The sequence below is a fragment of the Argopecten irradians genome, chromosome 11 (assembly GCF_041381155.1).
Source record: "Argopecten irradians isolate NY chromosome 11, Ai_NY, whole genome shotgun sequence".
Classification (NCBI taxonomy): Eukaryota; Metazoa; Mollusca; class Bivalvia; order Pectinida; family Pectinidae; genus Argopecten; species Argopecten irradians.
In genome coordinates, this window is record NC_091144.1 from 58,144 (window position 1) to 76,984 (window position 18,841).

The following is an 18,841-nucleotide window of genomic DNA, read 5'->3' on the forward strand; positions in this document are numbered from 1 at the left end:
AAAACTAGCATATGTTACAAGTTATCTTGTAGCAAAATGTATACAGTATATTGACACAGGATCGTGACATTACGATGTCTAACAGTTAAAAAGAATCGAGTTTAAAAATACATACATGATCCGTATCGATAACATGAAATCTTGCCATGACACCTTACCAAAGCTTGAAGACAGAAGAGTTCCACTTCCTGTAGCTGAAGTGCTACTTCCGTACCGGTAACGAAAAAGCAGACAGCATTTTTATGTTTCGTAATGGAGACAGGCTGTGTTCATCACATTGAAATTCTTGCTAGAGATGGGGAAGCTGTTACACGAGAATTTGTTACGAAATTCGGGTTTACTTTGTTTGCGAAAAGATCATGTTCACTCGCTAACCAGTGGGTGCTCAAATCAAGCGACATTATTTTTATGGTGACAGAATCCAAAGTGTTACATCATGCGAGACAAATGGGATCAGAGTACCTGGATTTTATGGACGAAGACGATTTTTATTTGGTGTCAACAGAATTAGATTACAAAGGAAACCGTTTGAAAGATTCTGCATCCTTTAAAACTTGTGTTGGAATTGACACTGTGTATAATGTTGCTTTGAAGGTCAAAAATGTCAATTCCTGTCTACAACGGTTGAATACAAGAGGGGCGAAAATCATAAAACCAGAAACAACAATTATAGATAATTTTGGAGAAGTAGATGTAGCAATAGTAAAATCTTGTGTTGGGAATGTGATACACACTTTGCTTAATTGTGATAGATACAATGGACATTTCCTGCCTCATTTCAATGTGATCCCACAGAATGACGAGGGTGTGGAAAAAGCTGCGCATGATCCAGTGAATTTAACGCATTTTGATCATGTGACATTTGCATGTGAAGTCGGCACATCGTCCTCTGTATTACAGTGGTACGAAGGGTGTCTCGGATTGAAAAGATTTCTAATGAACAGGTTGATAATTATTTAATCTTATTTTGTGATGTTGTGATATGAATTATACGTGTATCTGATTCTGCATCACGGAGTGGTTTATCAATATCTTCATCAAATCATGTGGAAACAAAATAAGGATGTTTAGGATATTTGTGCTAACCAAAACATGTTAACTTGTTAAAAACTGTGAAAAATGAAAAGAAACAGATATATTTTAAAAATTTAAATCTCTAGACTGCATGAAGGATGTACATGTTGTTTAATTGTAATGAGTCTGTCAACTATTCAAATTTTTAATCACACAAGGAATATGTACTTTACTAAATTATGCTCTCATGTACATGTCATGCAATTCAGCCATCAGAGTTAATTCTGATAGCTGTAAAACATCCTGGATGAACCCAAATTTACAACTCAGACAATATACATGTACAGTCTCCAATACAGTCTTGTGTTAGGTTTAAGGTGAACTAGTGCTGCGGTCATCAGTACTGCTAGTAAGTTCATATAAAACCCTAATTTAAAAATACCTTTGATTATTATTACCATACCTAAATATCATTTTAGGCAAAGCCTATCTGAGAATGCAACAGTTAATTAATTCTTTTGTTTGTGGGTTGTTTTTATGCACTGTTACCAAAATGGAAATATTTAAGTGTTAAGGATTTCTAACGACAAAGGAGTTATCTCCCCTGACCAATCGGATGATTCATCTCTTATTGAAGTGTTTTGTTATTATAGCTTATTGTGTGCATTGACTTACTGCCAGAAATTATTTTATATCATAGTCTTGCTGAATTCCTAGCATTGAATATATAACAAGTAAAAAAACTATAACTTCTCCATTCACTTTAAGCAAAAAATACATGATTGCAGCTACAAACAATATCACAATGTCATTCTCGTTGCCAGGCGAAAATTCCGAAGAGATAGTGTCGGATAATTTAACAACCTCTAAGTTCAGAGTTAGGACAGAATGTAAATATAAGATTCACTTAACATTTACATCGGAAGGTTTATCTTTCATTGATATTATGAATTTTTCACAGTATTTCGTTTGTAATCCTGCGAAAGTGTAACTTTGAATACGGTCTTGTATAACAAGAGTTTGCTTTGCGAACGGGCCAAAAAGCTGTGCTCTCTACTCTCTACTAATGTACAATAGTTATACCTATCTTTATAGACTACCCAAGGAACCAAGAAAAATGTTTGGGTTTTTTTATATAACCGAGTGATTTTTAATTTTTTATACACAATTAAGTCAAACAGTATTAAGATTGACCATTTGGGGCCCTGAGAAAGTGTTTCTATAAAGCAGGTGGCCTATATACATAGGTTGTCAGTGAGGCAAGTTTAAAGCCGTATGCTCTTTAACCCACCTTCAATAATAATGTGTCAAGATGTTTCCCAATGTTCATTACAGTGATGAAGATGCTGATGATGGCTTTGTGATCAATACAACAGACATTGGACTTCGCCTGAAGGCAATGGAGTACTGGCACTGTGCTGAAACGGGGATCACTACGCCCAGTCAGTCTGACGGCGTCAACACGATCAAGTTTGTGATAGCAGAGGCATTACCAGATCAAGGTACGGGATCCTAATTAAACACACATTTTGTTTACATTTTGATTTAAGCCACCATAAAATATGCTCATGAAGTAAATGCATGATAATCATTAAGAAATCAAATATATTTTACATATTTTAAATGATTGTAGGGAAAAAGAACATTTTATCAGTTTTGCATGCTTATAGAAATGAAACTATGCAATTAGTAATAAGTATCATAATTTTTTAAAAAAACGTAACAGAGATATATGTATTTTGATAAAAGTTATGCAATTATAGTGTAATGTTATCGATCATAAGCTAGCAAATAACTATCCGAATCAAGAGCGCAGTTGATGCAGACTCTAAAAAATCGCTGGAATTAATCTGATTTTTCTAAATTTCTTCTAAATTTATTTCTGGATATAAGCACTCATGGGTATTTTACCCGTGTACGCATCTTAACTGGAGCACTGAATAATTGTGTATTGATGTTTAACATTGTAACAATTTCTTACCTAGAAGATCTAAAGCTGCTCATCTTAGCAGGAATGGAATGATTTGTCTATGTTTAGCATAGACCATTAGTTCACTTTATACTGTAAGGTTCTTATCCCAGCTAGGCTACACATCTCCTCGCTTGTTTTAGATTTGATGAGCTTCTTACCGTATATCTCGATTGTTTTGGAAACACTTAAAACTGAAAAGGTTTATCTTATATACATGTAAAATATTCCTTTCCATTGTGGCTACAGGTCCTAACCAGGTGGCAACTTTCCTGAGAGAGCATGGCGGACCAGGAATCCAGCACATCGGGCTCCATACCCCAGACATAGTAACTACAGTGTCCACTCTGATGTCCAGGGGTGTGGACTTTGCTGAGCCTCCATACACTTACTACACAGAGGTCAATATCTCCAACTGGTGGTTTATTTCATAATTTTTTGTAACTTTTTGGCTCAGAAATATGTTCAACAGTCAGGACAGATGACACTGCACTCTCTGACTTTAGATATAACTTTGAGTTGTGTCAAGAAAAACCTTTGAATTCTTTACTGTACTCTGATAACATAAGAGTGAATGGTCAGCCTATGTCTTATTTCCAATATTATTTTGCTGACAGTGAGACAAGACTTTATTTTTTTTTTAATGTCATGCAATACCTCTATTATTTACCTTTACTGTAGATTTGCCACCAGATGGTGAGTTATTGATAACATAGTTCTAGATTATCTTCCCTAAATATGAAACTTGAGCTGAAGTTTCTACTAATACATTTGGCTGGTGTGAAGATGAAGTGGATGTAAAAGCAACATCATTAAGTTATACATATGATGTTATGTTTTTGTATTTAGATTGAATTTACTGTGTCTATGTAGGATTTTAAAGTGAATAGTCGGGCAAAGAAAACTAGTCTAAATGCGTTCATTAGCCTTCCAAAAGTTCTCACGTATTAATAGGACGGTCAAGTTCTGCTTAGTTTCCCAGTTCTGACCATTAAAGTAAAGAAAAGTTGAAAGCATTGAAAGCAAGGCTGCGTGGAAATGTAACCACAGACATAGTGAGCCGGGAGGACGTTTTAGAATTCCCATACTTTAAATTAATTTCTTCGTACGCAGACAGATTTTGACGAGAGATTTTATTTTTCTATTTCATAAGAAATAATTCTGGATACATTCACACCATTTTTACCAACTTAAGCCATTCTTGCCCGACTGTTCACTTTAAGCAAGTGTCTATTGTGTTTTAACAGATAGGTAAGCTAGAGGATATTGAGCAGATAGGTCAGTGTGTGGCAATCCTGGAGAGGAATGGTATACTGGTGGACATGGAGGTAGACAGAGAAGGGGAGACAACCGGGAGTCTATCAGGGAAGGAAAGTAACGATAAGAAAAGGTCAGCCATGTCTAACTCTAATTCCCTCTGTAAATAACAGATATACTTTTTAGCCCACCAGCATCAGATTGTGGGTTATTCAAATCGCTTTTCGTCTGTGGTCCGTCCGCCAGGGCAGCCATCTTGGATTTTGATAGTTGAAGGGATCTCTCTCAAATTTCACATGTAGGTTTCCTTAGGGCCGTAGCTGTGCATACTGCATTTTGGGACCGATCAGTCAACAAGATTGCCGACTGGCCGACATCTTGTATTTTGGTTGTTGAAGTTTGTTAGGCCATTTCAATTTGATTTCTTGTTCGTGGGATTTCCCGCTCCTATTTGTCTGCTATTCGGTCAAGTATCCGTAGTAAATTACACACTTTACTGGGATCCAAACTTAGTGTAACTACATTTGCCTTCATTTTTGTTTTGATAGGTTATATGTGTGTTTGCATTTGTTTTACCCAAAGCATTGCATGAGAAAATCATAAAATAATGAATTTAAAATATATCTTTGTGTTTATACTTTTTAAAGTTACATGTATAAACATTATCTCATTTAAGTATGAGCAGCTAAGTACATGTAAGTAACATGCTCAACAAAAAATAGTCAGTTCCATACAATATTACTTGACAACTAAGAAACAATGAACATGTCGAATGAGGTTATATTGGTTTTACATAGTTCCATGTCATTATTTCCGGATTTTAGAGATATTCAATGTATCGGACTTCGTATCGAGGGAGACATGAACAAACACAAAAGGTAGGCCCACTACTGTAAATAACGTTTACATGGTACCGCTCTCAAAATGTTATGCTATATTTATATGTATGATTTAAACACTTCAATAAATATTAGTAGGTGTCTATTACAGTATTGTAAAGCATACAAATGAAGGATTCCGATTCATTAGTATTACGAGAACACCCCAAAGTAACGTATATTTTGTATGTAAGTCCTACTCTCGCCGATATCACAGTAGATTCAAGATACGTAACAGAGACTGTCTGTCTCGCACGAGGAGTGAACAAAAATGCCTTGTCGTGCTAGGTGCGTTTTTGGTTACACTTAATCCAACTCAAATAAATAAAAAAAAAAGAAACTGTGATGTTTGTTCGGACAATCTTATCCATTCGCGACAACCAAAGATGTTAAAAATACGAATATAATGTAGATCTAGGCAACATGTATGTAGAGAACAACACAGACTCACAGACACACAACATGTAAACATTGAGCGAGCTCCATCGGAATGCAAAACATTACATTGTACAACATGTTTATTTATCATACGCACTGAAGCAATTGCTCAAATAGGTACGGTATGTAACATAAACAATGTAACTTTTTCTACATTTGTATTTACACACATACATGTAATATGTGTTCCAACCTATGTATGATTACATGTACATGTTCATCGAACGAACGATCGGTTAAAGAAAACACCAAAAGTTCTGATTTGGGACATCATAAATTCATCCGCGCGGCTCCCAAATTGCGCGGGGACATCATCAAATTATCGAGAAATAAAGTTTGAGTAGTCCTTTGGTTGAAATCCAACGGGGTTTATACTATCAAATCAACCACTGACTGTAAATAAATTGGTTTAAAAAATATTTTCCATTAACTAATCCCTTAAGAACTAGATCTATCCTGAACTCATCAGGTATTACCGTATTCATAAGAACTGCAGGATGTGTCCATACTTTCTATTACCCGCAGTTTTTACAACAGACATTTCTTCAAAGAAAGAAAGCTCTGGCATTAAATGCGATAACACGGTTTTCATGAGCTGCTGTCCGTTTTTCAGTCGGGATAGACTGGATAACTTTTCACGTCATCGCTAGCATAATTCATGGTAGGGAATGTGCGTCACAAACGTTACTTTGAGAACAACGTAATAGCTGCCGTGAGGCCCGCCTCGCAATAAGTTTACTTAGTTTGTTTCTTTATCAATCAACTTCTTAAATATCAATGCCGTCTAAAGTAATTTTAATTTACTCCAGATTTATCGGCTGTTAATGGATTTCTTACAGAATGTGCCGTTTTTTCAAACATTCAGGACAAACATCGTACGCTCGTAGATCTAACGTTGTTATCGTTAGGACTTCTACGTGGAAATGCAACAAATTGCCTCTAAATTCTAAAATCGCTGATGGTGTACGGACATTCCCTCCAATAAACGGGTCATTATTTTATGACTGTTTATTCTATAAAAACTTAAGACTTCGTTGGTAATTTTGCTTGGGTTCTGATGGTGACAGGTGACTGGGTCAAATGTCCCCTGTGCAGTCACATTCTTTATAATGTTGTGACAACCTCCTCTCGTAACATCAGTTTTTTTTTAAAGATAATCCTTTAGTTTGTAATGAAGATCAAGTATTTAAGAAGTTTACCGTCCGTAAGTACAACCGTTAGCATAAGATCTCCCACACACGTTTTTCTTATCAGGCTCAGCCATATTGCCTTTAAAACTTTAGAACATTGTCAGATAAACTCCGCCCACTCGTTCTATTGCCTGACGTCAGATAGGCTACAATTGTATCTAAACTCCGCCCCTCCAGACAATTGACAGAACCACTCTCGACCAGTTGATAATACTGTCGCTCAACATACAGAGGTAATACATCATTTATTTTGTCAACGGTTAGACCGACACGACAGTAATTCTATTAGTTTGTTGGTTTTTTGCTGATAGCTCTGTTAACAGCAATTTAATTATTGAAATTATTGACAATAAGTAAAACTTTCTTGACCATTTTCTTTTAATATTGAACATTGCCATTCAATGTTAAAATTGTCATGATTTGTCTTAAAATTGAAATATACCATGCATTGAAAGCATTTTGTGTAATAGCATATTTTTGATAGCCGCACAAATACCTTAATATTAGACTTCCTGGTGGTTTTTTTTTTACATTTTTTGATACAGTTACGAATGTTGAAAACACTGAAGAAAACAGCAAAACTCATATTTTAACATAAAAACTCTGTTATTAAGTGATATTTCACGAAATAAACATAAAAGCCTAAAAAAAAAACCTGTGAAAATATTTGATCGCTCCAATTTTTTCCGCTTTCAAAATATTTGTAGAATTAAAAAAGTTTCGCTCGCTCGCTCCTATTTTAAAATTCCAAAATCCGAAGAACAAGAAATCAAATTTGAATAACCTTATCACTATTTCTCAGATAGTATTGAAGGGATCATTCTCAAATTTCATACATATGTTACCCAAATTAGGCCCTACAAATGTAGTTGTGCATATTGCATTTTGGGACTGATCGGTCAACAAGATGCATGGCCGACAGCCCGCAATCTTGGATTTAGATAATTAACGATTGTTACTGCCATTTCTCAAAAAGTCCTGAAGGGATCTGTCTCAAATTTCATATGTAGGTTCCCCTAGGGCCATAGTTGTGTATATTGCATTTTGTAACTGATAGGTCAACAAGATGGCTGCAAGGCCGCCATCCTGGATTTTGATAGTTACTGCTATTTCTCAGAAATTTTTTACCCCTGACCCTATTTTTTTCCCCACTTTTCTACGAAAAAAAAAAAAAGTCAGGATTTCAATCTCAGACTACGGTTCTGGACATCATTTCAGAGTGAAAGACATGTCTAAACTAACGAGTTATACTTCAGTTGAAATATTTTAGATAATTCTTTGAAACATTCATAATGGTACTTTTATTTATTAAGACTCTCTTTTACTTACTTTGTAAATTACAGCTTACCATGTGAAGAAAACAGCAAGCCATTCTCTCTTTTTAGCCCACCATCATCAGATGGTGGGCTATTCAAATCACCTTTTGTCCGTGGTCCGTCGTCCATCCGTCCATCCGTTAACAATTCTTGTTACCGCTATTCCTCAGAAAGTGCTGATAGGACCTTTCTCAAATTTCATATGTAGGTTCCCCTAGGACCCTAGTTGTGCATATTGCATTTTGGGACCGATCGGTCGACAAGATGGCCGACAGTCGGCCATCTTGGATTTTGATAGTTGAAGTTTGTTACCACTATTTCTCAAAAAGTGCAGAAGGGATCTTTCTCAAATTTTTTATATAGGTTCCCCTAGGGTCCTTGTTTTGCATATTGCATTTTGGGACCAATCGGTCAACAAGATGGTCGACAGTCGGTCATCTTGGATTTTGATAGTTAAAGTTTGTTACTGCTATTTCTCAAAAAGTGCAGAAGGGATCTTTCTCAAATTGCATATACAGGTTCCCCTAGGACCCTAGTTGTGCATATTGCATTTTGGGACCAATCAGTGAACAAGATGGCCGACAGGTGGCCATCTTGGATTTTGATACTTAAAGTTTGTTACCGCTATTTCTCAAAATGTTTAGAAGGGATCTTTCTCAAATTTTATATTGAGGTTCCCTTAGGGTCCTTGTTTTGTATATTGCATTGTGGGACCAATCGGTGAACAAGATAGCCGACAGTCGGCCATCTTGGATTTTGATAGTTAAAGTTTGTTACTGCTATCTCTCAAAAAGTGCAGAAGGGATCTTTCTCAAATTTCATATACAGGTTCCCCTAGGACCTTAGTTGTGCATATTGCATTTTGGGACCAATCGGTGAACAAGATGGCCGACAGGCGGCCATCTTGGATTTTGATAGTTAAAGTTTGTTACCGCTATTTCTCAAAAAATGCTGAAGGGATGTGTCTCAAATTTCATATGTAGGTTCCCTAGGACCCTTGTTGTGCATTATGTATTTTGGGACCGATCGGTCAACAAGATGGCCGACAGTCGGCCATCTTGGATTTTGATAGTTGAAGTTTGTTACCACTATTTCTCAAAAAGTGCTGAAGGGATCTTTCTCAAATTTCATATATAGGTTCCCCTAGGACCCTAGTTGTGCATATTGCATTTTGGGACCGATCGGTGAACAAGATGGCCAACATGTGGCCATCTTGGATTTTGATAGTTAAAGTTTGTTATCAATATTTCTTAGAAAGTACTATAGTGATCTGTCTCAAATTTTATATATAGTGTGTTTGAAAAAGTTTGAAAAGCAGGGAAATGTTTCACTGTACCAAGACTAAAAGGTTATACGTTTTGTACACTTGGTTGCAGGTATTTGATGCAGAAATTCACCAAACCCTTTTTTGACCGAAACACCTTTTTCCTGGAGGTAATTCATCGTTCAGGAGCTACAGGGTTTGGCTCTGGCAATATAACAGCCTTGTGGAGATCTGTCCAAGCATACATGTCGTCTCAGCAGAAATCGTCAGAGATGAGTTGACAGGAACTGTCCTGATAGTTTCTGTATTTGACCTATCTCACAGCTGTGACCTAGTCTGATTGACGAGTTGACAGGAACTGTCCTGATAGTTTCTGTATTTGACCTATCTAACAGCAGTGACCTAGTCTGATTGACGAGTTGACAGGAACTGTCCTGATAGTTTCTGTATTTGACCTATCTCACAGCTGTGACCTAGTCTGATTGACGTGTGGTAATTTTATTTCTTAAAGAAACTGGAAATAGATTTTGATGTTGTTTTTTTTATAAACTATTATTCAAACAGATTTGCTGAGCTGTTTGTGATTGTGCTAATGGTCTAAAGTTAACTCTATCAGTACTGTTGCCGACTATATTCAACATGATATGATTTTACCCTCCCTTTTCCCCATTATCGACTATAGTCGACACTAGATATTAATAATTACTTCTGGTAGGAAATCCAGAAAGAATACAAAGCACGGAAAGATTTAATAATGACAAGGACTAATGTGTCAGTGGAACATTAAATATACAATGTAACATCAAAAAAAAAAATAATAACCTCATTGATTACAAACTCTACAATGGAATCTCTGTATGCAGAATTGAATTAAAGTCTGATCTGATATTCAGTTATTTATTATTTAATTCATACAAAAAGAGAACTTTCTGAGAATTGTATAATGGCATTCTAGATGTAAGCATCATCACCATATATTGATGCACCTAATGATGTAAATCAACATCATTTTCTGGTGTGAATAAATTTCCTTTATTTCTCAGATAACTCAAGAAAAAATCATCACCACAAAATGGTTTCAATCACAGGTTAAGTAGAACTTGTATGACACTAAATTGTGAAAATGAATTGCAGTGAAATAAAATTATTAGGCAGAAGAAGGCGGAATTCAGTCACCACAAAAAAAGTTGTACAAGCTTACATGTACCAGTAGAAAGGAAAACAGTTTATTTAGTATAAAATGTTATCAATTTCGCAGGTAGTAACATTCCCAAACTATTCAAAGTTGAGTTTCATTCCTGTGATATAAACAAAACTGATCATGATGCATAGCCTTAAACAAATATAAGACTCTTTCACACCTGTTCATTGTATGGGGATGTACAAAAGATGGTGATATTCGACCCGAGTGTCACAAAATATAGAAAAACCCAAGGCTTGCTGAAGGTTTTACATTTTGTTACAGAGGGTAGAATATATCTACATCCTTCAGATATATTGAAATGTTATTTTTCTCTCATTTACCCCAACAAGAATACCTGGTGATTATTTGATGAAGAGATATATTTCCTTACAAACATATCTGATTATTTTGTTTGCCATGAGATGTCTGTTACTTAAATATAATATTTTATTATTACATTATAAACAGATTTTGTTATATTATGTTGAAGGATTAAAATAGCTGTTGTAAAATTTTGCAGTTTATGAATTCTTGTCTTATTGATTAAGAAGAGGCCCATTGGCCTTAACGGTCATCTGACTATTGGCACAATACAACACCGCAAAGAATATAGTAGTGGCAAATAATTACAAAAGAACTCTTTTATTAGAAAAAGTTCAGGTTCTGACGTTTGATGAATGAAGGTCCCTTGATCCCCACCATGCTACAAATCCAATATCCAGTCTCTAGGACTCTTAGTTATTTACAAGAAGTCATTTAAAGATTTTAGCCTATATGACCACTGTGACCTTGAATGAAAGTCAAGGTCATTCACTCGAACAATTTTTGTAGCCATTCATTCCAGCATGTCACAGACCCAATATCAGGTCTCTAGGCCTCTAAGTTATTCATAAGAAGTCATTTAAAGACTTTGCATATTTGACCCCTATGACCTTGAATGAAGGTCAAGGTCCTTCATTTGAACAAATTTAGTATACCTTCATCCCAGCATGCCACAGGCCCAATATCAGGTCTCTAGGCCTCTAATTTATTCACAAGAAGTTGTTTAAAGATTTTAGACTTTTTGACCCTGTGGCCTTGAATGAAGGTCAATGTCTTTCATTTGAACAAACTTGGTAGACCGTCATCCCAGTATGACACAGACCCACTATCAGTTCTCTAGACGTTTTATTTATTTACAAGAAGTTGTTAAAGTGTTTATGCCTGTTTGACCCCTGTGACCTTGGATGAAAGTCAATGTCCTTCATTTGAACAAACTTGGTAGTCCTTCATCCCAGCATGCCGTAGGCCGAATATGAGTACCCTGGACATTTTGGTTCTTGAGAAGAAGTAGTTTAAAGGTTTAAGCCTATTTGACCCCGTGACCTTGAATGAAGGTCAAGGTCCTTCATTTGAACAAATTTAGTAAACCTTCATCCCAGCATGCCACAGGCCCAATATCAGGTCTCTAGGCCTCTTAGTTATTCACAAGAAGTCGTTTAAATATTTTAGCCTATTTGACCTTGACGGCGCACGACGACTGACGATGCATGAAAACAGTAGGTCATCCCTTCGGGTCAGAACGACCCAAAAATGGGTTCCTGCATATTTGTGCTTATTTTTCATTCTCCCCAAACATATCTCATATTACATTTCTTAATCTCCCTGGTTGCATAGAGGTAAGCTTTGCATAAATACCAAATATTATGTAATGTGAAGTACAAAATATTTGTAATTTTTTAATACAGCAGATTACTTCACAAACATTTACAAAGCCATCCTCACTTACGATCTCTACACCCCTGGACTATATCATCGTAAAACTGGAGGCAACAGAACAGAACAGATGATTTAGTTCTTTGATGTACATCAAAAGAGCCGTATAACGGTACACTGTGGTTGACTGTGTGGCTTTGAAGTTGGGCGTCGCTCTCTCTGTAGTCTTTAAAGGAAATCTTTGCTGGTCTGTGATTGGTCAAATGTTTTCCGCTGAGCTGCCTTCAATTTCACTATGAGATAGTCCAGGGGTGTAGAGATCGTAAGTGATCGAAACCCCTGGAGTATCGAGGATGGTACAAAGCTGATGACTTTACTTTTGGTTTGTCATGATGATGGTTTCACTATAGACATGCATATAGGTGCACCCAACATAAATAACTCAGATTATTACTGTAGGAAATTTGCTATTGGTTCTGGAGAAGTGGGGTTGTGGATTAAATGTCTACCTTTTGAAAAAGTTATCTAAATCCACCTACTGACACTTGTATACATTTTGCATCAGAACAAAATTACATACGGTCAATGTTAAAGAGGAGTGTTTGTCATGATTTATTTGGAAAAAATGGGAAAGGTGAGACAAATAATGACATCTAATTATTGTTTTTCCATTGGGTTTACTCCAAATAAAGATTTAGATTTTAGCCCACCATCATCAGTTAGATGGTGAGCTTTTCAAATCGCCCTTTGGTCCGTCCATCCCTCCGTCCGTTGTTAGTTCTCACAAAGTACTGGAGATTAGTTTCCGTATGTAGGTTCCTCTTGGTGCCTTGTTATGCCTATTGTATTTTGAGACTAATTACACTGTATTATTATTGGTCAACAAAATGACTGAGAGGCAGCAATCTTGGATTTTAAAAAATGTTTTCAGTCACTACATTGTACTTCTTAGAAAATACTGTTGGGATTTCTCTCCAATTTCAATTATCTGTAGGTTCTTCTTCGTGCCTACATGTAGTTATACATATTACATTTGGTAACTTATCTAGAATTAAGATGGTTGATGGGAAGCCATCTTCGATTTTATAATTATTAACTTACATTATATATAATAATAATAATAAAAATACTGTAAGAGATATCTTCATAATTCCAATTGTTCTGAAATCAGAACGATTTTTTAAGTGTTCCAGCAAAATTAAAGTAGTGTAACTTACTTACTTTTGGAGAAAATCGTCTTTTTGTGTCCCAATTTCCCTGATGCAAATTTTCACTTGGAAGGTCTTTATCACTACGGTGTTTATTCACGTTGAAAACAAGCGTTCTGACGCCCTTCGCGGGTTAAGTTCATTTTACGAATTTAAAATCAACAAAAGGAGCGGAAATAATATCAAGAAACAATGCATTTTCAGCTCTAATATCGACATTAGTCGGGCACAAAACCCGATATCGGATAATAAGAATTTCCTGTAATAGTTGCAATAGGAAAATTTTACGATGTCAGTAAATAAATGTTCAATTTCTTTCGTTTGATTCAATTTCTAAATTTGTTGACTTGATCCCCAACATTCCAGTGACGTCACTTTAAGTAGGAGTGAATGAAACGGCAGTCAGTCCCGCCAAACAGTGACGTCACAATTATCGGAATGACGTCGCTTACATATTTCCCACGGTAGTAAAAAGGAGTACACACTCATTCGGTTTAGTGAATGCAACTTTTATTGATCATCAAAGAAGCGTTCCGCTTTAAGCGAAATCGTGTAAATAACAGATAATTTGCTTTCGTTTTGAATACCATCTTCTGTATGTATAATAAAAAAGTTACAGGATAAACAGAATGCCTGGTCACTATCTTACAATACAAGTTTTATTTTGGTGTCGACAGGGAAAACAGAGATAACTCTGCAAAACCTCCTCATCTCATCTCATCGCAAAAACGATAGCAGCATCGATATTAATTATAGCAAAATAAAAATGTCCAACGTTGGAAATATTGCAAGTACATTCATTATTTACATACACCAGTACCTAGAATAACCATTTATTTCATCAAGACTAAATAATTTGCAAATCCCATACACCGCCTGCAAGGAGACGACCTTGGCCTATCGCTAGTCACGATGCTCTCGATCGTGGTCTTTTGATATTATGTAACTTTTCATGGGATATTAAATCTAGATATATCTGTTTTCGACAGTTAAATTTCTATGAACATGTGTAAAACAAGCAGTCTCAACTGCTATTCCGAGGCCGTAAAATGCAATCTTGATCACCTCAGCCAAAACACAGGGGCACGCAAATTATGACAGAAACGTTTACTAGTAATTTGATACGTATGTCATTTTAAAGTATTGGAGACCTTTTGATATGCACGTGTATATATCATGACGTTTCAAGTGGCTGCCCGTATTATTTTTTTGTGAAAAATGAATCATATATATTATATATATGTTATAAAATTCGGTTAGCTTTTTTATTGTCATTATTGTTATATACACTGTATGTGATTTTTAAACGAAAACACATATTTTACCTAAGAGCCAATTATATATATAATGTAAGTATCGGTTAGCTTGTAATAATAATAATTCTTCTGAAATTTCATTGAATCTATAAAACAATTTCGATTTTTTTTTCATTTCTTATGGCATTCAGGTGAGGTTTTCCTAGATTCCTACCATTGGTTATTAGAATCTTCACTACTACATGTACTACTTGTATAAGAATGTTACATCTGAGGGTATAATTACATAGATACATAGATACATAGATTTATTCTGACAACATACATGTTAACATGTACAGGATTTTTTATAATCCTATAATAGTCAGCTCTTAGAAATTCACGGATTTATTTTTTCAGTGTATAAATACTTTAGTGGCTGATTTTTCCAATGTGAATCGAGTTCATATTCAAATTGCTTAACTGTCCTAGACTGAACAACATTTGATGGGAGACTGTTCCAAGTATTCACGACTCTCTGGGTAAACGAGTGTTTTCTCACGCACAGCCTTGAATGCTCTTTGTACACTTTCAAATCATGTCCGCGGGTACTTGATCCCTGGTTGATTGAAAACAAATCTGCGACTTCTTTATCGTATTTTCCAGAAAGTATTTTGTACATTTCAATCATATCCCCACGTGACCGCCTGTATGCTAACGTTGGAAGACAAGACAACAAGAATTTTCACTAAATAATTAGTGTGAGTATTCTTTTTTATAATGCAATGATAGTTAGCGCTACTGAGTAGAAGCTGATATGCTATTCTACTGCCGACGTTGACTGTTCGACTTTTGCTAAAATCAGTTAAAATATTTCAACAAATTGCAAATACTTGAAAACTAGTTTTGTTTCTAGACTTTTGGTATAATAAAATAAATACTACCTGCATTAGAGGGTGACAGTGGTATCCTCGGTGTGACACTAAGAACTGTCACCCTCTAATGCAGGTAGTATTTATATAATGTGTCCGTACCTTCCCATTTCACTAACGATAATCTCTCACATACACTCATTGGTACTCTATACTTATACTCTAATCCTACGTGTACATTTCAAGACAAATGTTGTATAACATTTTAAACTACGTTATGTATCTTGAAGTTTTGATAATTTACATACAATTTACTATAGTAATATATAAGGTGACAGCTATACACTATGTTGATCCGATAAATGTCATTGTAAAATGTCTTTCAAACTTGTTCATCGTCTTTGAATATTTCATTAGGAAAACCAACTCCGTATTTTCGTGAATGGTGATATGAGACCCTTGCCTATCTTAGCTAATCCTTAGGTTAAATAAAGAAAGATCCGTCCTTCTCAAACCTCCCCGGAAGTTTTCTTCCATTTCCCTATACCTTTCCTCGATTTCTTTTATTGTGCTTATCTGGATTCGCTCACGTTTTAGTTGAATTTGGTTTTCTTACTCTTTAACCATCTCATTTGTGTAACACTGTCCGCCATTATCTGCGGTGATGTCGTAAATGGTGTCGATCAATTCCATTGCATCTTTTCCAAGTGTGTCAGCCGGCTGGGTGTTGTCAAACGCAATGTATCTATTGCTACATTTTTCAGGGATTTTCCTCAGATGTCCGGTTGCTTCCTCTAAATAGGCCTCTAGTGTGGTTCCCATCCTGTCCAAATCATCCTTCCGTGTAAAGAGGACTATCAGACGATCATACATACCTTCCCCGAATATCTCAGAGAAGGCTTTAACCGTATCCTGCTCTTCTTGGGTAAACCTTCCTATAACCAAGACGAGTAAAAATGCATGTGGTCCTGGTTGCGACCTGCCCAAAGCGTTCAGATTGCCTCAAACAACATCTCTTTGTAACTGATTTACCTGACATTTTCGAGGTAAATGCCGTCCTACCGAGAATTGTGTTACCTGTCGCACTTTTACCTGTACCTTTTTTGCAATCATAACAATCCTCAGCTCATTGTATGTGTCGTTCGTAATTTGTTTATCTGTAAAATTAATCATGGTATTAATGTCATCTTTATGGATGCAGATATGCGATTTCCATTTAGTTTACAAAGATAACAAATCTAAATAAATAAGTCATATCAGAGACAAAGATAATATATATCCCATCGTATTTTCATAACTTAAAGATGCTAAACCAAAGAAAGGGTTGACTCTGAATCTTCTCATCATGTTAACTCCCCAGTAGTTGGTTTTTATAGATACCTGATCGGACGTAATATCAAATATTTGTTGCTGGGTAATTTGTACATCCAACAATATTAAATTGATAAGTTTACACATATTGAACATTTTAGATTTGGTGTGGTAAAAGTGTAAACAAATTATCGAAGAATTTACGCACCCATGCGTCCTGCTCCAAACCGCGCCCACGCAGCTTCCGCACCGCCAAAACGCCTACTGACACCCACAGGGACTTGTAACGTAGGTTGTGAGAAAGTCTGCTGTGTATACATGTGTACTATATACACAGGGACTTGTAACGTAGGTTGTGAGAAAGTCTGCTGTGTATACATGTGTACTATATACTATATAAAAGGACAAGGGAACCAACGGCTCGCTTGGAAGAGGTACACCTGCCTCTACAAAAGTCACCCGTTTTCCGTCAAACATGGATAAATATGTTCATATTTATACCAATTTATTCTTAAATAAATTTTCGACATGCAAATCACAACTTCAAAATTTTAACCGTCACCGCCATGTTCATTTGTTTTTCGGAACGCTTCTCTTGTTAACACACAAGCACAACATGACATAATTTGCATAATGTAGTTATGATATGTAAAGTCAAGAAGCGTTCCGAGAGAAAAGTGAACAATGGCGGTGACGGTTAAAGTAAATGAGCTACACGATGTTTAAATGGAGTTTATGCTCCACGAATCAAGTCTGTTTTCCCACTGGACACAATGTCAACGGCTTTTATTAAAGAGAGGATGGTCAGAAGGTTAGACTAAAATCAATCACTAAAAACAAACAGCTTTAGTCCTGAGACGGAAAGATCTGTGACCACATCAACCTTCACTTCATCGCCATTCATGAATGCTTTTGGGACCAGTTTGTCCAATAAGGTGTTGGTTGCAGAGTACCATTTTTTTGACCAAGCATGGATAAACAGATATTTTTTCTGTGCTGGTGTGATGTGCTCACAAGCTTTTCCTGTATGCTTTACGATCATTGTTTAACCTTTACTGATATGTATACGAATGATTACGCTTGCTGTAATGCCTGTCACAAGCATTTTAATGAACTTCAGAGGCGTCTTGCTATCATGGGATTTCCCCGTAAGTAAGGCCCTTTCTCATCGTTCACGGTGTAGATACTATACACTACGGTCAATGGGTTGCGGATCAAGTTCATGCGAAATGCAATTGATATGCTTTGTCTGCGCTTCCTCATGAATACATCTTTGAAGTGGGATGGTGGAATTCAGTGCTACTTTGCATAATTCCTAAAAAGCCTGGGGTCTTATCGAGACACATTGTCTCCATTAATATCGTTCAATTTGGTTGGAGAGATAATGCTTTTAGATGCAGATAATGGCTCGTGATCAAACGGTTTTTTATCTTCGCATTCATGTAACTCCATATAGTGAGGCCTGTATGCTGGCACCAACCTTTTCAGCTACTATTCCCACCAAAAACTCCCATACCCCAACATCAATCCTTCCAAAACCCATACCGAACTTTAAAACGCCCCAAAGCTCATCATAATCTTCACCCCCCCCCTCCCCCCCCCCCCCCCCAAATACCCCTGGGATCCCCCCCCCCCCCCCCCACCCCCGCCCCCCCGCCACAATCAAACCAAGAGAGGTTATTTCGAAAGGTCGATGGCGTCACGGTTGTTGAAGTGATTTGCTCATAATTATGCTTCGGACGTTTCTTCGGATGTTGCTTGGTGAGGTAGTCATTGCCTCGTGGCTCCCTGCCTCTTGTGCATTGTATAGACCATTGATGGTCTTTTCGCTTTCGGTTCATCGCCACGTCCAGGGAGACGACACACCTATGCTTATTAGGGAAACACCTAACGGACTTGTTCGAATAAAGACAACAGTCCATTTAGTGGATGCTGGCTCGCGGTACAGCATGACGTCCCTTTATCGGTGAAAAACTGATATAGCAAACGGGATGTTTCGTCAGGGAGCACG

General features: G+C 36.5%; 1 protein-coding gene across 1 annotated transcript; it reads left to right on the forward strand.

Annotated features, from left to right (window-relative positions):
* Window positions 1–116: 116 nt before the first annotated feature.
* Window positions 117–9,917, forward strand: LOC138334224 (4-hydroxyphenylpyruvate dioxygenase-like protein). Its single transcript, XM_069282829.1, has 5 exons — window positions 117–944; window positions 2,350–2,516; window positions 3,233–3,384; window positions 4,231–4,373; window positions 9,439–9,917. The coding sequence occupies exons 1-5, from the start codon at window positions 253–255 to the stop codon at window positions 9,605–9,607; spliced, it is 1,323 nt and encodes a 440-aa protein (XP_069138930.1). The 5' UTR covers window positions 117–252; the 3' UTR covers window positions 9,608–9,917.
* Window positions 9,918–18,841: the final 8,924 nt, after the last annotated feature.